The following is a 20,893-nucleotide window of genomic DNA, read 5'->3' as shown; positions in this document are numbered from 1 at the left end:
AAATTCTTATTCAGGTATTGGCTCTTGGAAAGGAAGCCTCTTCCTGTCTTGTAGACTTTTATCCACTCTGGGTTCCGTCCTTTTTCTGAACACTTACAAACACCTCTTGTTCAGCTCCATTATTCTGCTTGCATACTGTATATTGTATATTATATTCTCTCTTTCCTGAGCACAGGGATACATTTGCTTTTGTTGTTGCTGAGTGGCCAGGGATGAGCCCTTTAACTTTATACGTGTCCTTTATACCTATATCCCCCGCAGCTGTGTATTTGGGAAATGATCCCTATGTGTTTGTTGCATGAGAGCAATAAATCAACAAATTACTCAGCCACTGCATGATTAAAGGATATTGGCCAGAAGAAATAATAAATTACTCGAAATTAAAAATCTTTAATAAAAGTATTACAAAGCATGTGATAGGACCCACCAGATTTCTATATGAAATGCCTAAAACACCTGTGACCTTCTCCTTTTGGTAGGAAGGGTGCAGGTAAGGTGAGAACCAAGTAAAACAGTGTAAATAGGTTCTGGTACAGCAAGAACTTTTTTTTTCCTTCCTGAAACATCATGTGCTATTATGTATCAAAGCCTTGTAAACACAGGGCACGCAACGTCCAGGTGACTTCTATTATTCTGGAGACCAAATATGGCGGAAGTGACTTTTAACCACTGGAGTTTGACCACAAGCCAAGCTATAAGGCTGTGTGCTTTTTTTATCCTAACAGGTATTTGAACCAGTCCCTACCAGAAGACGTATCAACAGCAGAGCATTCTGTGAACAGGGAGAAATTTGCTCTTTTGAAACAAGCCTTGAATGTAGTTGGCTTCAGTAACATGGTGAGTCGTATCATAAAATATTTCACTGAGAAAACCAACCTTGTCCTAATTTACACAAGTCTTTCATTCAAAAACATTTACTGAGTCCCTATTATATTCCGGATATTGTTGCAAATACTCATGATTCAGCAGAGGACAGAACTCAGTCTGTGCCTCCTAGAATGCACATTCTCGTCGGCGGGGGGGGGGGGGGGGGGGGGGCGGGTAGACATGAACGAGGGGTCCAGGGTCATAGGTACTGTTTAGACAAATAGAGGAGGAGCGTCTGTTTTCAAGAAGGTGGTCAAGGAGACCTTTGACCAGATGAACCCTGAGAGCAAAACAGATCAAAGAACTTTGCATTGACCAGTTCTAGAGAAAACAAAGGCAAGGAACTGTTTGCTACTAAGAATCACTTTGAAAAGTAACCTAATCTCTCATTAAAGTTTTCTGTGCAAGTAAAGCTTGTTCTTATTCTTAAAGAGTTACACCTGCAGGTATTATGAAGCTGAAAAATACAATTTAAAAGGTTCAAACCGCCACTCTACAGTAGAAATTTCTGTAGTCATGGAAATGTTCTCGATCTGTGCTTCACAATATATGGCAGGTGCATGTGTGGCTAGTGGGCATTTGAAATGTGGCTAGTGTGAATGAGGAAACGGATTTTTAATTTTTCTTGGTTTTAATTCATTTAAATTTAAGTAGCCTGTGTGGTCAGTGGTTACCGAATTGGACACCACAGGTCTCCTGGACAAGAGATGTGAAACGAGCTAAGCCTGGAGTGCCCTCAAAATTCCCTCAAAGTTGTCTTTCCCTTACACAGTAGCTGTTCCCTCCTCGTTCAGTTTGGTGTAATTTTGAATTATGGGGACTTCCTCACTAGCAAGGAATGTAAGATTGCATGGGTAACTTTGGAGTGGCCAAACCCAGATTTAGTCATAGATTTAAATATGTCCTTTTTCTTAGGGCAGTAAGTTGATGGCTTTGGGTCTTTGCTTCTTTTCTTTTTCACCCTAGTCCACATAGACACAGCCCACAGGGCACGGAGGTCTAGGAAGGGGTGGGGAGGGAGGGATAAGGAAATGGGGACTCTCCCTAAATGAAACAGCTCTGGCCACTTCACCCTTGCCCCTTTCAGAGATGGGAATTCTAGCAACATAAATCATATGGTATCTTTTTGTTGCTCTTTTTTGTTTTTTGTTTTTTCCTAATTTTATGATCTGTATATTTCTTTTAGCAAGTCCTAACCTATTTGCAGGTTTCTGTCCTTGGACTTGCTACAGTTGTACTTTTAGGTTATTTTTTCCCCTTCTTCTGTGCCTAAAATGTCTGCTTCCTTATAGGAAACTGGCATAGACAGGTGGGTAAGGAACCATTCTACCAAAGTGCCCGTTGCCTGGAAACAGGGCTTTAAAAATCCATGATTGATTCTCAAAGGAAGGGCAACCAAAATGTGCTTTCCACCTGAGGTAGCTAAGAGAGAATTTAACAGCCTCTTTGGTGAAAGAAATGTGTGCCTTTTAACAAAGACATGAAAGTAATTGTTTCACTGTGATCCTTTAGGATGTCTGGTATGGGGACATTTTAGTGCACTTATGAGGATAGATCATGTTCAGTAAGGCTAGAAGAAAGGTATTTCTGGTCCTTGAATCCAGACTTGTCCTTTAAGGTGCCTCCACCTGCGACCTCTGTCATCACTGCCATCGCCGGCCAGCGGGACGGCGGGGGATTGGTGTTGGGTCCTGGCAGACACGGGGCAGCGTCCCTGGCCTCTGCTCACAGGGCAGAAGATTCCACACACGGTAATCCGTAGTGTGGCCGACTGTCACACTATGTCTCCACTGCTGAGCTGTGAGATCCTTGAGGTCAGGACAAAGCCTTCCTGTCCCCATCTGCAGAGCCCCTACCTCACAAGGCGCTGGAAAAGCTACTGAGAAGTTACTGGATTTATTAGAAAAGGGAGGAAGCAGTTGTCAGGTCGCGTAAGAAGTAAAATGTTATTGTAACGAGCATAACTGAATAAAACTCGAGATCGTCATCTGTAATTTGTGGGTTACCAAGCCCATTTTTAAGTATTGCCACAATCCTACGGTATCATACCCGAAAAATTACTTAGAGACCGTCTTTGTCCGTGTTCTCACTTTTAAGATGATAGAATTATACTTTGTGGTGAAAACCAGAAGATCTGGAGGAAATTCATGGAAGTCCCCAGGGCTGTATGTTCACCTCTATATTTATAAAGTGAATAGGACCTATTCTTAGTAACTTTTCACAGGCAGCAGCTCTTTATTTCGAAATTGCAGACTAGGAAAATGAGGATTTGAAGACTATGTCACTTGCCCAATGTGGAACCTAACCAGCTTTACTATTCTTTTTTTTTTTTTTTTTTTAACATTTATTTATTTTTGAGACAGAGAGAGAACATGAACGGGGGAGGGTCAGAGAGAGAGGGAGACACAGAATCTGAAACAGGCTCCAGGCTCTGAGCTGTCAGCACAGAGCCCGACACGGGGCTTGAACTCACGGACCGCGAGATCATGACCTGAGCCGAAGTCGGATGCTCAACCGACTGAGCCACCCAGGCGCCCCGCAGCTTTACTATTGATGTCGTTATACTAAATATTTGTTCTTCTAGAGAAGTGTATTTTTTAGCCTACAGCTTTCCCTTGATTTTTCATGCTTGCCACGGAATGGCGGTCCACGAGCCAGATTTAAGGTCTGATTTCTTTCTTTATGCAGAGTTCCACGTTCTCAGATACCGTCTTTCAACAAATGTTCTCTTACTTCCTTCTACCTTCTGCTCAAAGGTGGCTCTGGCCAAACATCCATTTCTTTCTGTTTTCCTCAAAATACCTTAAAAACACAATTAGCATTTTTTTTAATCTAGGCATAGATATTTGTATTGTGCCTTCCTGAATTTTCCAGCAGGAGTGAAAAGTTCTGTCATCATAGCCTCGGCCCATCTCAGAGGGGAGGTAACTGGGAGAGATACGCACCATATAGCAGGCATCCTGGAAGGAAGCCGCCTCCGCGTCCAGCTCTGGGAGGATGCGGGCGATCTGACAGCCCCGGTGAGGTCCAGCCAGCCAGACTCAGAACACGGTGATCCAGTTTTCATTATGAGATTTGTCAAGAAGCTGTTGATTTATATCAGAACGTCACTTCCTCCCCCCCGCCTTTTTTTTTTGTTTAAGGAACAGAGACATTGATGTAGACAAAATGTGCACTGAATTGTGAGGTTTTGGTTTTGAGCGGAAGGTTGGTAGTTCTCTCGCCAGACCCCCGGGATCTGAAAAATCCCAGCTCCACTAACGGAGTTCACAGCATTGATTTTTTTTTTTTTTTAACCTATTAGGTTTTTCAAGGATTTGTCTTATCTTTTCTTCTAAGCAATTCTCTCCGCTTTCTGTTTTTCTAAAACGCGTAGGAGGTAGAGAATCTGTTTGTGATCCTAGCAGCAATATTGCACATTGGAGACATTCGATTCACTGCTCTGACCGAGGCCAACTCCGCGTTTGTCTCTGACCTCCAGCTTCTGGAACAAGGTCAGTGGAGCACATCTCTCTCTAACCTTGTGGGTGTGCAGTTTTGCAGACCGGCCAGTAGATGGAGACACAGTACAGAAAAGCAGGGGGAAGAAGGCTTTCTTCAGGAGTAGAATAGAGCAGGAAAAAAAAATAATAATAAAAAAAATCATAAAAGAGCTGTATCCACTTTGTTCTTTCTTTTCAATGGTTTTGGGAATGAAGAGCAGTGGGCACATTATGTTCTCAGGCTTCCCACCATGTTTACAGAGCTGATTTTTAGGTGCATCCTGGGGTTTATTTATGTCGTTCTGAATATTTTCCACCCCCACCCTGCCGCCCAGTGTATTTTGGGGGCATGTTATTAACCACACATTTTAAACAATATAATTACTTCCCTTCAGAGGTCTTGCCAAAAACCTCTCTCTCCCCTTTGAAGTAGCCTTGTTAGTCACTCCCAGATTTTTTCAAAATACCTTAAAACCACAGATTGTCAGTGAACATCGTATCTTCACCTCATATCAAAGTAATTTAACCAGGGACTGGGAGAACGATTCAGGGCCATCTGTGAGGGCGAGGAGGGAAACAAAAAAAAAACCTGTTGTGATTTAATACAGGAGCCCAAGCAACTCAGTAATGTTTTGATAACTCCAAGCGATTGCTCTCATTTACTTTGATAATTAAAGTGGCCGTTCAGTTTTCTTTAATACCCACAGTTCCTCATATGTAAAACTTATCAACGATGGCCCTAAAGTACGGTGTTCTCACCATCAAAAATATATACATTCTAACTTGATTTTTTTCAACGCGGCTTTCATTTCAGTGGCTGGTTTGTTGCAAGTGTCACCTGATGAATTGGTATCTGCTTTAACAACGGATATCCAGTATTTTAAAGGTAAGCTTTACCCTCCTCTGATCGTTCATTCTGTCCAGTTTGTGGCCATCTTGGAGGCACGGAAAGTCAATGCCGCCTTGCCTTTCCCCACCTCCGGTGACTGCCCCCATGGACTGAATGCCAAACGCGGAAAGCCTTATGAACTCATCTGTTCACGCAATTATGACTCTGCCTTGTAAGCTCGTGAAGCTCTTGAGAAACCATTCTGATGAAACAGTCACCTTTCTATCCAGTCAGTCATTTTAGACAAATCCAGTCATTAGCCCAAGAGGATCTATTCAGTTGAGTCGTCAGAACCATTTGTGTATGTCATGCCACGATACCCTCTACGTTTTAAGTCCTAATCATCGCTCCCATTTATGGGACACTTAAAAACTGATGGGAATGTGCCACAGACCGTAAATGCCAGACTTTTAAAATCCTCACAAATGGCTGCCAAGGGGTCCTAGCCGTTTGCTTCTTTAACAGATGAGAAAACTGAGATCCAAAGAGGATGAATAGCTTTGCACGTCAAATCACTAGTAAACGGCCTGTTGGGAATTAGCACCCAGTGCTGTCACGCCTACGTGTCACGTGTGGACACAGGGAATCTCCATGCCGTACGTGTGTCTATGCAGTGGGCAAACACAGTGGTCTTCCTATATGCCCTTTGGTGATTCCCCGTACATCAGCACCCCCCCCCCCCCCGCCTTCCTCGTATCGGAAGTTTAAGGACTCACCCTCCAGTTGGTCTTTTTTTTCCTCTAATCACCACTGTCTTTATCTGCTTCTCCTCTTGGACCTACCTTGGAGGTGTTTAGGTATGTGGCTTATCATTTGTGCCTTGTCTTCAGAGAGTTCCCCCCATGTTCCGGAACTGTGTGGATCTGCCCATTGTCCACTCAGTTACCTCTTCCTTCTCCTCCTCCACCGACTAGACCAGACACAAGCCGGCTCTACTCCACAAATACCTCCTGTTCTCATTGCCTTCTCTTTATTTCTATCACCGCTGCCTCAATATATCATTCCTTCCCTTGATCACCGAATGGCATTGTCTCTCATCTTTTGTCTGGTCTCATCTCATTTGGCTTCCTTCCACACTGCTTCAGGAATAGTCTTTCTGAATCATATTCTGCAAGTAGGATTTTCATCCGTGGACATCAGCCCTTCAAAGATGCTCCCAGGCCTTCCAGAGCGAACCTCATCTCTTTGGGTTGGCCCAGGAGGCCTTTATGATTCGGGCCCACCAAACTTAGGCTGTATTCTGAGCCATTTTGTACCAGCCCTTGCATCCAATTATATTAAGTTTCTGGCACTTCTCCAAATTCATCATTTCTCATGACTTTCTAAAGAAAACTTGAACTCACCACTAATATCTAGAATTTACTACAGGCAGGTTTTTCTGCTTACACTGTCCTCCTGTCCTTACTCACCTTCCAGCACCCTCCATCATGTTGACTCCAGGGACCTTAATTCTATGATATCAGCAAGGGCACACCTGCTCTCGTAGCCACTTAGTTTGTTGATCTTGGTGGCCTTGAACCTGTAGGTCCTGGAGTCTTCCTTACCTGCTGTTTTGTTTCTTTTTTTTTCTTTTGTAAATTTTTTGAAAGTTTATTTACTTTTGAGGGAAAGAGAGAGCGTGAGTAGGGCAGGGGCAGAGAGAAGGGGAGAGAGAGAAGCACAAGCAGGCTCTGCGCCGAAAGCTGAGCCTCACGCGGGGCTTGAACTCACCAACTGTGAGATCATGACCTGAGCCGAAGTCGGACGCTTAACCAACTGAGCCACCCAGGGCACCCCTCCCTTTTTTTCCTTTTATCTCAGCCTATCTCAGAAGCAGCTCTCCTCCTGAGTCTGCATCTCCACCGATCAAACTCTCGGGTGTCATTTCACACAGCCCTCGTCCTATTACTTAACTCCATGATCAGACTAGTGGCACAGGTTAGCCAGGCTGGCCGCAGCCACACGGTCTGAATGCTGGACCCCCTGCTCCTCTCTGCGCTGGAGCACAGCAGCTATCATAGTCTCAGCTCCACATCTTCCTCACTGATTCCTTTTTTTCTTGGTTTCTTCTCTAGTCTACTCTCTTCTAAAAGCCTTATCACTCAAGATTTGGATCCCCACATCTTAGAGAATGACATAAACGTTTCTGCCCGAAGGCCCAAACTTGTTCCCAAACTCCACACTCGCATTGTGGTTAGCTGGACCATGTCTTTGAAAATATTTAAAATAGGACTGATATCCCCGATGGCCAGGTTTCCAGATGCCTTGGGGAGGATTCATAGTCAAACCAGTGAGCTGTTATCAGAATGCTTGTTAAGAGGGGCCCTGCCAACCCTTGGTTCCCTAACAGAAAGGAAATTACACAGCCTGCATGGGGGTCAGAAGCTGTGCTCAGTGTTTGTAGCAAGTAAGATTGCAACGTACATGGCACTCGTTTGGGGAAACATTTTAAGAGACCTCATTTATTAGAGTTATCACATGTTTCGAACATCTTTTGGTGTGTGAGGCTATGTGACATGCACGGTGTTGTTTGCTTCTAAATGAGGGGAACCTCGTTCTTCTCTCTCCTCTCCTTTCTGCTGTCCTAGGAGACACCATCATTCGACGACACACAGTACAGATGGCTGAATTTTACCGAGATCTCTTGGCCAAATCCCTGTTCGGTCGTTTGTTTAGCTTTTTGGTGAATACCATGAACTGTTGCCTCCAGAGCCAAGAGGAGCACAGCAGGTAGGATGGACGGACACAGGTCTGCACTCTTAGTCCTGAGCCGACTTAAAAGGCTCCCCTCTTACAGATGCTTTGTAACCCAGCATGACACCCAAGTTACACTATCATTAAAACATTTCGTTTGAACAAGTGACTTTACCTAAAGGGTTTTATTGACTCTTTCTTAGAGATTTAAACCCTCTCCCCGGACTGGCACCCATTGATGAATTAATCAAATCATATCTCATGCATGGAGATACAAATGCATTCTCTCTGGACTGAAGGTATATTATGGCCTTTTGAGCACGAGAAATGTAAAAAAAAAAAAAGATAAATCTGGCAAGAATATTGTTAAGGAATATATAAAGCACTTACATTTGTTGAGGAGTTCCTGTCTGTCTTAGGACCAGTTAGATGATGTGTTTCAGATTAGTGATGCTTCCTATTTTCTTCACTTTGTGGATTATTTGACGAAACGTCTCTCTGGTTATCATTTTGACTCATAGCCTTACTCGCCCGTAAGCGGTAGCTTTTCAGAACTATTTATGGTCTAAAAATTATAGTCATCCATGGCATACTTGGTTAATATTCTTGTCACTTACAATGACTTTGAGCAGCATTGAAAGCAGAATTCACACGTGTGCTCGTCTTTGAATGAAACCCCTTGAGAATGTCTTTGTTGCCCATATAGAGTTCTCCACCAGTTTTCTAAAAATTGCTGCCTTTAGCGGTTTCTTGGAAAACACTAGAACCAACATGTATTAATGGATGCTTCTTAAAGAAACATGGACCTCTCAGAAGAGTCACGGACAAAGGGGTACCGAAGTCCTCGTTAAAATGTACACTTAGAAATCCCACCGCACACTGATCTGCACGTGCACAGCACAGTGTGGGACTGCAGGGTGGGGGTTGTTATCATCTGTATTTTAGTGGCTGTACCTTACGGTTTGGTATGGTGAGGATTCTTGGTTTTGTAATTATTTATTATCAGTTAATTTGTAATTTTCCTTTAAATATGGGGATTATTCACAGCATGATACTAATATGCTAAGTCTTGCAAATTAATCTTGTATAAAATTATTGGCAACGCTGCTGAAATTGACATTGAAAAAATTAATGTTATCAATCCGGCTGCACAAAGAAACTTCTAGAAAATTTCCATTTGACATTTAAATCTAACAGAGCCTTAAATGTATATAATTGGAAAAACTTATACGTAGTCTTGATGTTTGACTACATACACACACACAGAAAAATATATACACACGAACCTTGGAAAGCATAATATTTCCCTTTCAGTGGGAATATTGCTGCTGTGTCAATATGTAAATTTGTGGGGTTAGTGCTGTCTTTTAAAATTCTTTACTAAGCAAGTGAATGAAGACTGGGATTAGTGGGAAATTAGAAGTGATTTAATGTATTACAAGTTTAACTTAGAAGACATACTATTCTCAGATGAGTCAAATTTCGCATTTTTTTCCCTCTCATTTCTCCCCTGGGTCACCCAAACCTAAATTTAAATCTCAAAACACTGCAAAGAAAGGTTATGTTTGCAGTGTTTCTAACTCATTGAAATTCATGGAAAGCTTAAGGATTTGTAGATTTACAGACCCATTTCCTAAGTCTCAGAGAGGTCTCAACACTGGGATAAACTTAGGTTTCAATTATTTATGAATCCCCCACTTTTTGGAAATGTGTAATCATGTCAGAAACATATAAGAAATGTGTATCCCATGGTTAAAGTTGGTGAGTGCCCTTCATGCTGAGGGGGAGTATCTTTCACACCACATTTTTTTTTTTTTGGTGAATTCTGCAAGAAAGAATCCCTGTAAATAAGATGTACTGTAACAAGTTATTAAGAGAAGTCAAGCAAAATTGAAGCAGATGACATTTTTGTTCTTGGAATGCTGGACCCATTTCCTGGATTACAGCAGAACAGCAAAAAAATTACTTTCTCTACCCAGATTCAAAATAGCGCTGCTTCTACATTGAAATCCTGGGGTATGATGTGGGAGATGCTGATGGTTAGTTAATTAGGATGAACAGCAGCCTTTGCAGTACCTGATTGGCTAGTATCGCGCCAGTGAGATCACAGCGAAGACCCCTCCCCACCTGCGGGGCGCTATGGTATTCATGTCTTCGTAGGCTACCCGCACCAGCGACCCACCCGGCTGGGGCAGCTTTCGTCCAGGGGTCACACTCTGTGGTCAGGGCACTCCAGAAACTGAAACACGCTAAAGCTTTATTTATTGGGATTAGTTGAAAATGATTTCGTTCAAGTAGGCAAAAAGGAATAATGATAAAAATAGCAACAAAGACTATATACATAATGTATTATATATGTTATTAGATGACATATATATTATTACATATGATATAGTATAACATATGGTGTAATAATATAATACCTTTGTCAGTTTAAAACTTTTGTGTTCACAAGGTGCATTATGTATCAATCAGCTTCAGCAGAAATCCTGTCGGGGTGCTTGGGTGGCTCAGTCAGTTAAGCGCCTGACTTTGGCTCATCATGATCTCACGGTTCATGAGTTCGAGCCCCACATTGGGCTCTCTGCTGTCAGCACAGAGCCTGCTTTGGATCCTCTGTCAACGCCCTCCCCCAACACTTCCCCTGCTCGCGCAGTCTCTCTCTCAAAAATAAATACACACTTAAAAAAAGGAAAAAGAAGAAATCCCGTGAAATAGGCAAGACCAACATGTTATTGTGGAAGCAATGTCAGCTCTGGAAAGTTGTGATGCGTGGACGGCCAGCTTCTTTATCCCCCCTTCCGATGCACCTGCCTTTGAGAATGCCTACACAGATCAGAGTGTCGGTGTTTAATCCACTTTCCAAGACATTTCTTTTTCTAAACTATAACTTTGACCTGTAGAGTGAAGGGAGTCCTATAGCCTGTCAATCTGTGAGAATGTCAGCTCTTCACTCAGTGCTTTCATGGTCTTTGGAGGGCATTAGGATATAATAGCACTCACCTTCATGTCTGATCCTCAACCAAGAAGTAAGACAGTCGAGTAGGGCATTAAGAGCCAAGACATGGAGTCTGTGAAGGAGACAACAGAGCCGAGAGATGCCTGCCGACGGTGAGCAAGCTGCTTCTGACCTCTGCCCTCACGAGGCCCGGCTTGCCCGGTGGTCCCTGTTGGCCTTTCAGAGGTAGCGCTGGGAGCAGACCAGCAGGGACCCCGGGAGGAGAGCCCCCAGCCTCCTGCCAGGGCCTCCTCCTTCACGTCGCGGTGGGGGATGGTGCTCCCGCAGAGCCCAGGAGACTTACAGCCGGTGGAACGTCCCCCCGTGAGAGGAAACCCCAGGACCAGGAGGAAGCATCTCTACTTAACAAGATGTGAGTGCTCATTTAGGAGCTGATCGGCTTGAAAGACCGAAGGCCGATCTGATGCCAGAAGGCACGTAGGCTTTGGGACTCCTGTGCTGAGTGAGCTGGGTCGCTTTTCCTTGGATTTCCCAAAGGATACAGCTGAACCCATCTGTCTTACGGTGTGACGGGCCTGCGCTCCTGCAGGCCTCAAGGTGTGGTCACTAGATATGCAGGAGGCCCTTACAGTTTACTCATAACTTGCTGCTTGTTCACATTGAGTTGACAATCTTCAACAATGAAAGTGTGATTTTAAAGTAATATAGAATAGTTTCTATAGAAACACTGATAAAGTAGTTACCTTGTATGTGACTTTTCTAGTATTACTTGGCCTCGACTCTACTGCATGTTGTCAGCTGACATCTAGTGACTGATGGAGCCATAGACAAATTCCATGTTGAAACCACTTGGGCATCCATATGTGGATTCCGATAACTTCGTATGTAGACAATTGGCCACCACCAAGAATACTGGAAACACTGGCCTTCTAGTCCGTTCTTCACTGGCCGGTTTTTTCTCAGCAAATCCGAAGCTGTATTGTCCAGGTCCTTCCTGGGGAAATAGCCCTTGTCCCCAAAGAGAAGTCTTCCCTCGGACACTTTGTTCACTGCAGTCAGACCAACGTTGAGGTCTGCTTACTCTTCTCAGGAGTCTTTAAGATGATTTCCAGGGTCTCTTTTCCCCACGGAGGTAGCTTACCTGACTGGGAAACAGCAGTATCCGGCAGCTTGAAGATTCCCTGCTTCCCAAGTGGACTCAATCACCTGTCTGCCTTGTGATAGCAGATGTGATGTGCAAACACTTGGGGACTGTCATCTCCTATATTCCTGTCCATGAGTCTTCCTGTAGCTCTAAGTAGGTTTCTTTCTGGGCCCCACCCGCTGTGTTCCAGAACATCATCTTATGAACAAAGTTTGTGACATAGAGAGGATTCTGGATACATTTCCTTAATACCTCCCTACTTCCATGATTTATTTTCCCTCATCATTGTAGAAATCCTTCTCCATTTGGTGATATTTGTTGGCTATTTTTAGTGTAACAGTCACAAGAGAAAGTCTTGCTCTTAAGTATTTGTTGTTCTTTTACTTAATAAAATTACAAACCTTTTGAAAAAGATACTAGGGAGACATTAAATTTATCTCTGATCGGAAAAGGCAGCATGATGGACCACACTATGTTGGCCACGAGAAAATGTTTCTTCTATTGTGTCAACGTAAGTAGACTTGTCCACAGCTCTTCAAATCTGTGGTATTACTACGTGTCTTGGTGTAACCATTCTAGTAAATAAGCGTTATTTGTGGCGTAATGAAAACATGTGTTCTTATGCCTCACCTTCCCTTAAAGAGTGTGGTCTGAGGACAATGTTTATGACCCTGGGGAACACAGAGGTAGGTCCCAAGGCTGCTCTGCTCCCAAATCACTGTTCTTTGAACTCTTTGTGCCCCCAAATATCCAGTGTTGAGACAGGAATTAAAAGTGTCCCAAGGTGGGAGTCCTCTCTGTGTGGTAGCTGACGGCCTTCTAGGAAGGGAAGGGCTCCCATGGGAGATGTACTTTCCTGTAGCTGGACAATGGTTACGGTTGACCTTTTCCTGGCTCCTCACAGGTTTCCCCCTGTAGTCCTCAAGGTGTGAGAAGGGCATTTCTTCCTTCCTTCATTGCCCACATGCCACCCGTGCTGGGGCAGCCCCCTCAGGGCAGGCTCACAGCACAGACAATCTAGCCCCCACACTTCCCCAGGTGTGCATCTTGGGTTTCTCTGAGTCGAAGGTAGAGGAGGGCTTGGGAATGGGACAGCACCTTGAGAAGTCACAAGCATTTTCATTATTCACTTTTTATAACTTGTAAACAAAATACATGCTCTGAACTGCAATGAACTTTTTCTAAAGGATCATGCATGTGATTCTAAAATGAGATAAATGTCGGAGAGCCTAATGAAAGTATCATGAATAGCATAATTTAAAAAAAATGATAAAATAATTTTTGCCACTCCTAAACTTGGACCCGTCTCACAGTGCAACACTTCCATCCCGGCGGCTGAATTGGCAATGTTACATTTAAAATGATCACTTTTCGGGGCGCCTGGGTGGCTCAGTTAGTTGAGCTCAGGTCACGATGTCACAGTCTGTGAGTTCAAGCCCCGTGTTGGGCTTTGTGCTGACAGCTCAGAGCCTGTGTCTTCGGATTCTGTGTCTCCTTCTCTCCCTGCCCCTCCCCTGCACATGCTCTGTCTGTCTCTCTCTCTCTCTCTCTCTCTCTCTCTCTCTCTGTCAAAAATAAATAAACATTAAAAAACATTTTTTTTGTAAATGATCACTTTTCCCTAAAGTGACACCTTCCCCAGAGTTCTGGTGCAAACTTGGCCCCTGCAGAGACCCCCCCATGGGCCAGGAGGTTCTTGAACCTCAGAGGGGTTGTGGGAACCTTGGGGTTGAGTCCCCCAAATGTTCCCCAAATTTCACTCACGTTCTTCATGTGTTCTGAGTACAATGGTTTACATTCCTGAGGACACCTGAGAAGTCGAACCCGTGCAACATTTTCTGTTTCACCATTAAACACACCCTAAGAATAAATAGACTGAAAGTTATAGAAGGTTAGCATACGGAGGTTAAGAGACCAACGAGGTAGAGTGAGATCGACCATATGCTTGATTTATTTACGAACTTACTTATTTGTTCATCCCTTCATTCCTTTGTGCACTCATTCATTTCTGTCTGCCTGTTCTGAAATCCACATTTTTTGGGCAGCACGATTTGGCATGCAAATGTATGCGGTAAATAAACTTGAGTTTCAAGCATACATATGGAGATTTGGGGGTTTGTACTGAGCCTTCGGTTTCTTAAATATGCTTACACTGTATTACGTTCTTACAATATTTTAGTTGAGCTAAACATAAACATTTAAAAACTTTATGATTAATTACATTCGGCTTTAGTGACTTATAGAAACTTTGGACGAGTTCCCCAAAAGTGTCTTCAGACACCAAAGCTGACAGTTCATCTTCCTCATTTTCATCCTGAGTCCTCGTGTATCCACACCCGTTCCCCCTGGTTCCTCCAAGAACCTCGGTTGGTGCCCAGGGTGATCTGAGGATAATGAGAGGACACATACAAAGTTGTCCGCGTGGCACCTGATGTGGCGGGAGTGGCTGGAAAGAATGTTCCTGGTTTATGGCAGTCTGTCTGTGGAGAGGGAAGGTTCTGAAGAAATGCAGATGGGCGGCATGTTGAAAACCTGAGATGCGGTCCAGTCTTTTCCACCGAATTTTGATTTGGTGACCTTGTTTGTTTTGGGGAGTGGCAAGTAGGGGAACTGTGTTGCTCCCTAGAAATAGGGATGTCGCTGTTCACGTACACTCCCGGATGGGAGGGACGTTTTCTGTTTGCTCCGTTGTCTTTGCAGTAAGCAATGACAATGGATTTGCCCTGATCAGTTTCCATATTCTGTCCTTTCTGTTTGGACACGCCCATGACTTTCTTGCCCGACTAGTCCAGAGCGCAGTGTGTGGTCCTTGATTATTGTGCAGATGAGGTCTACGTGGGCTAGAAACCATGATATTTCCCACTCAGTTAGGGGGTCCTTGAGGAAAAACTCACGTGGCGGGATGCCAGCTCCTAGCTGTGGACAGGTGAGTAGCAGTGCCTGGACTATGTTTTGGCTGTGACTTGAGCAGAGAGCTGGTGCTCTCAAGGGTGGGGGGCCCTCTGAGCACCTGGAGACAGGTGGGAGAATGAGGTCAAATTGGAATGAAGGCTCCAGGTTTTCAATATGAAAGTGATGCTGTCTTTCATGGGAGGTAGGGGGTCACCACCCCAGCAAATGTCTAGAGTCTCTGTCCTTCAATCTGCAGACTAAGATTGATTATGGAAAGAGAAAAGAAGGCTGTTGAAAAGATATCACTTGTGAAATTTCTCACTCTTCAATGCTGCCTCTCCTACCCAGGAAAACTGTAGTGTGGGGTTAAAATAACAGACAGAAGGGCCACCTGGGTGACTCAGTCGGTTGAGCATCTGACTTTGGCTCAGGTCATGATCTCATGGTTCGTGAATTCAAGCACCACATTGGGCTCTGTGCTGACAGCTTAGAGCCTGGAACCTGCTTTGGATTCTCTCTCTCTCTCTCTCTGCCCCTCCCCCACTCACAGTCTGTCTCTCTCTCTCTCAAAAATGAATAAACGTTAAAATTTTTTTAAATAAATAACAGACAGAAGTGTTAAACAGATACACCAGTGAGAAAGAGAGCCAGACTGTTTTAGAGAGGAGTTGAAGTTTTCTTCAGTTCTTTTCTTGTTTTATTTTTTTCTTTTTCTTTTAATTCACATATCAATTCAGTGATTTGGTTCCTGAAATCATCAGCAGGATGTTTTCTGTATTTGGCCCTGCTTCTGAATGCATATATTCTGATAATAAAGAAAAATCATTTTGCAAGTTAGCATGGAACATCCTAGATATCCAGAGAAAGTCCCATCGGCATAGTCACCAAATGGCAACCAGCAGTCTGGCTGGGGTCTTGGCAGGGGACGGCGGTGTCAGCCCGCGTGCCACAGCCGATGACTCACTCGCTGAAACGAGAAAACAGAAACACGTCCCGGGGGACATAAATTTCAGGTGCTGTCACCGAGGCAGGTGAACCCACTCCTGCCCAGCATCTGACACCCTTGGAAGGGTTGTGAGTGTCTAAATGAACGTGGAGATTTCGTGGTAGGATTGGAAGAAGCAAGTTAATGTTCAGACCTCAGAAAAATTGCCCTCCTTCCTTAGATGAGACTTGCTCTTTTCTCTTAATTAGAGAGAACAAATATTTCCTGGAGGGAAAATGGAAGCATAGCTTTGGAGAGCTCTGCAGGCTGGGTTACAAAAGGAACCTGTGTCAGCACTTTGGGTAATGTGTATTTGGTCTGAAGACTGTCTCGCTGAACGGGGGAGGGGGCCTATCTCGACCTTGGTGCTCCGAAATGAAAATACAGCGGATTAACCGGGTCAGCCGGATATGTGGCTTACGTTGATCTGGGAAGTCTCCTCAGTTTTATTCTGCTGTGAATTCAGTTCATATACTAATCATTTTGAATATTTACTTGCACATAGGCACACGTTTGTGGGAGTTCCAAGGATTTTAAGTAGAAAGTAATATTTTTCCCGTTTATATTGGATTATGTAGGCCAGTTTGTTGTGATCACCCATTTATCTCTCCTTGAGGCAATCATGTAGGGCTTAATGTACTTACGAAATGTTATAGTGTCTTTTGTTAGGTGAGAGTTTAGTTTGAGAATCCGGTGAAGGGCATAAACACAGACTTGCACATAGAGTCCCTCGCGTAATTTCTGGGGATGAATAGACCAAACCCACCCGAACAAAATCCATGTACCTGGGCTGTAATGCTCTTTAAATTTGTTAATGAATTTAATACTTCTGAACTTACACTGTCAGTGTGGTTGATGGGGTCCTGATAGTTCTTGAGGATTTCTAAGTCAAAGTATTTTTGGTAATGATTTTGTGGCTATCTCGAGATGTTTTTTAATTAAAAAATTATCGTCAACAGTTTCAGAAAACCTCTGTGATTTTTAACAACATACCCTGACATACCTTCTAGTAGGTGAATAACGATTTTTCAAACACTAATAGGGCAGTAAGCATGTTGACCTAGTCTGTGAGATTATATTTGGTAGGTTAGATTTTTAGCTATAATCGAGTATGGGGCAAGGATCTCGTCTGTCAGGGCCAGGAAGTCAGAAAGGTGGTTTATAATGCGCTGGGGGGCCTGGTGGTGCTAAGGAGACAGCATCTTTGTGCTGTACTTCCAGCAGCCATTAAAAATATCTTTTGGATTACGGTTCATACCTGGACTGTTTGCACAGATCATCTCTACTTTACCCACCGCCTTATGACTGTGTCAAATCCCGTCTCCAGGCCGTTTGTTTGCCTTCTTGAGGGGGATTTGTCATTACTTATACACCTGCTTCTTGGGTTCCACAGGATGCATAGACCTTAATCCAAATCGGGTGCGTGTGTGTGTGTGTGTGCGTGTGTGTGTGTGTGTATGTGTGATTATATTGTTCTTAAATTATTTAACCAGAAGGCTCTTCTTTTTTCTTTGAAAAGTCAGGTGCAACCTCTGACTTTTTAAAAAGACTTTTAAAAGGCTATGCAATGTGGCCATAACATTTATACACGTTCTTAAGAAAGTACCATTTGTTTTATCTTTGGCCAAGAAACGAGGCCAGTTTGGGCAGGTTAAGTCTTTGAGCTACAAGTTTGCTGTTTCGTCTTCTCCAAGGTGGCAGCCATTGGGAGCGTCCCTGGGGATGAGAATGGTCCATCACTGTGACTTGAATATCTCAAAACGGTGCAACAGCATCATTACCCTGCCAAATGCTACCCACAGATGCGTCGCCTCTGTGTTAGCTGAGGGCTTGCCATCATTCCCTCCAGCTGGAGGCTTTAAGTGGGCTGTGTTTTACTCCTTCCTGAGCCAGATGAGGAGGAAAGATTTTCTTGAAAAGGAGGAATGTGATTTTTCAGAATATCTGTGCTCCATCATCCTCCCAAGTAGGGAGAGAACTTGTACGATTATCTCCTGACTCCAGTTTTAAGTGTCTTCTTCTCCTTGGGAACTACCCACGTCGCTGATTGGACAATCTGTAGTGATTGTCAACAGTGTGGGGTAGGGCAGGGCTTGGTGACCATCACAAAGCCAAGGGATATTAAAAATAACTTAAATCTTTTTGCCGGTGGGGAGCCTGGGAGGCTCAGTCGGCTGAGCATCTGACAGCTGGTTTCGCCTCAGGTCACGATGTCAGGGTTCATGAGTTGGAGCCCCGTGTGGGGCTCTGGGCTGACAGCTTGGAGCCTACTTGGGATTCTCTCTTCTCTCTCTGCCCCTCCCATGCTTGCGTGCTCACTCTCTCAAAATAAGTAAATAAACTTAAAAGTATCTTTTTGCCAAATCACACACATCTTCCCCATAACACTTAAGGATTAGAGAATTTGAAATACGCCCCCCCCATCTTTTTGGGGATGAAATAAGTGAAGTAGCAATCTAAATGGTAAGCTAAGTGATAGGCAAGTGGAGTAAGAAAAAAATGTCTAGATATTAAACGCTTTTTCACTGTTATTCTGATAAATTGGTAATTAATTTCCCCAAGAAAACGTCTGACCGTATGATGTATTGAACCTCACTTGAAAATCCTAAGTAAAATCTCATTCTCTTATCCCTCTCTCTCTCTCTCTCTCTGTCTCTGTCTCATTTGATATGAATTTTATAAATTCTGGTTAAAAGTTCAAAAACGGTCAGAGACATTATCTGTCCTCAATTAGAGACACAAAACTGGGAACGAAGTGAAACTTGCTTCTGAAGTAAGGATCGAAGGTGTAAATGAATCCAATTAAAAACCAAATATTTACTTATTAGTTTTAATTTTCTCCCTTAACAGTTTATTAAAATGATTATCAAGATTTAAACTCTTTGATGGATAGTACAAATCAAAAAGACATCTGCAAGAGAGATAATCTAAAAATCCAGACCATCGGTTCCTAAGTCATTAAGAGTTGGCAAAATGTTATTTTGTACATGACTTTATCAATTATAATGTACTTAATTCTTTAATAAATGAATTTATATTATTCATTCCCAATTGCCTCATAGAAATACTCAAACACCTGCTGTGCATTTGTGGGAAAAAGAAAATAGACTTACCCAGTTTTTTATGATATCTGTCTTCATGAAGGGTCTTTTTGTGGAGGTGGGGGGAGATGTATGCATCAGGAAGGGTATGGAGGGTGTGGCCAGGTCAGTCACTCACCTCCTATCTAAAAGGAACACTGCCAACACTCACCACTTCCGCTTCAGACTTTTCACATAGAAGAAGGGAGATTATAAGTAAAAGCTCAAGTTCCTTTTGTTTGCTGACAAAGATCCTTTCTTCTTCCTCTTCCGCCCCAGATACAGCAATATCATCAATCCTGGGTAAATTTCCCACAGTTTTTTTTTTTTTTTTATTTGTTTAGATGTTGTTGTTGCAAATCTGTATAACATTGTGAGACATTAAGAATTGAAGACATGCTGGGGCGCCTGGGTGGTTCAGTTGGTTAAGCGTCCGACTTCTGCTCAGGTCATGATCTTACGGTTTGTGAGTTCGAGCCCCGTGTCGGGCTCCATGCTGACAGCTTGGAGCCTGGAGCCTGCTTTGGACTCTGTGTCTCCCTCTCTATCTGCCCTTGCCCCACTCATGTCCTGCCTCTCTCTGTCTCTCAAAAATGAATAAATGTTAAAAAAAAAAAAAAAAAGAAGAAGAAGAAATGCTATCTTGTGCCGGGACGCGGTGATCTGACTTCAGGCCCCTAGTAGACAGCCTTTTCCTACCTCAAAGTCCCCTTCCATTTGTTCCTAAAACCCTTAGATTTTCAAAACATCAGGAATTTACTTCTGTTCATATGAAGGATTGATAAAATTTTATATTTTTAGTCAAATTTTCCACGATCCCTCCCCCACTTATCCCCAATTATTTGAAATGCTTTTTTTCCCCTCCTGATTTTTAATGTTTCACTAAAACTGTATCAATAATATATTGTTTTAATAAGTAAGTCCTCATATAATAACTTTTTATTTTCCTCTCTGTTTTGGTTATCCCTGGATCTTTACGTTTGCATATGAATTTTACAATCACTTTGACTCAGTCCATAAAAAAAATTCTTTGGGGATTTCAACTAGAAATACATTTATAGATTAATATGGGGAGAATTGGTTTGTTTAGATTCTTTTCTGCCATAAATATGATCTTTATTTCTATTTGTTCATGTATTTTTTCTTAAATATCTTTGTTTTTTTGTCAATTTCTTGCACATCTTGATTTTTTTCTATGCTCTTGTACTTTTTGTTGCCATTTTTCTATTACGTTTTAATTTGTTTATTGGGAACTCTCAATCTTGCATTTCATATGTTGATCTTCTATCTAGAAACCCTGCTGACTTTTCTTATTAGTTCTAATAATTTTCCTGTGGAATAGCTTAATATTTTCTAATGTAAATGATCATAATTACTTTTTTTTCTCTTCTTTGTGTCTTATGTCTTTTATTTCTTCTTCCTTTATTGCATTGGCTAGCACGGCCAGTATAATGTTGATAATTTGTGGTGATAGTAGATATTCTTCTCTTGTTTCCAAATTAATGTAATACCTCTAAATATCTGCCTTTAAGTAATCTGCTTACTTAGGATTTCAGAGATAATCTTTCCTAAGTGTTTTCAATGTAGAGCTTAATGTAAAGCTTTTTTCCTGTACACATTGAGAATACTGTGACTCTCTCCTTTTCTTTGCTCACATAGCAAGCTATGTTGACGTATATATATATTTTTTATGTTGAAAAATTCTTCATTTAGAGTGTGAATTATGTTTGGTCATAATGTCCTAGATTCAATTTTCTAGTGTCTATTAAAGATGTTTACATTTATTTTCACTAGTGAGAAGAGATTCTATTTTTTTTCCTTCTTATCCAATCCTTTGCTCTCAGGTTTATGTGAAAGAGAAAATTGCATAGCTTTCTCTGTTTCTCGCCTCTCTAAAACGGTGTGTGCTAAAGGAAGATGGT

At 42.6% G+C, this 20,893-nt stretch overlaps 1 protein-coding gene across 2 annotated transcripts in view; it reads left to right on the top strand.

The window, feature by feature from the left end:
• Positions 1 to 20,893, top strand: part of MYO16 (myosin XVI) — a 611,293-nt gene that overhangs the window by 387,747 nt on the left and 202,653 nt on the right. For both annotated transcript variants that reach the window (XM_060636706.3, XM_060636705.3), the window contains exons 17-20: positions 726 to 837; positions 4,244 to 4,361; positions 5,164 to 5,235; positions 7,806 to 7,947. In XM_060636706.3, coding sequence (XP_060492689.3) covers positions 726 to 837; positions 4,244 to 4,361; positions 5,164 to 5,235; positions 7,806 to 7,947 — 444 coding nt within the window. The remainder of the gene's footprint in view (positions 1 to 725; positions 838 to 4,243; positions 4,362 to 5,163; positions 5,236 to 7,805; positions 7,948 to 20,893) is intronic.

Source organism: Panthera onca, chromosome A1 (assembly GCF_046562875.1).
Source record: "Panthera onca isolate mPanOnc1 chromosome A1, mPanOnc1 haplotype 2, whole genome shotgun sequence".
Classification (NCBI taxonomy): Eukaryota; Metazoa; Chordata; class Mammalia; order Carnivora; family Felidae; genus Panthera; species Panthera onca.
Note: the sequence above shows the minus strand (reverse complement) of the source record. Positions and strands in the feature narration are given on the sequence as shown.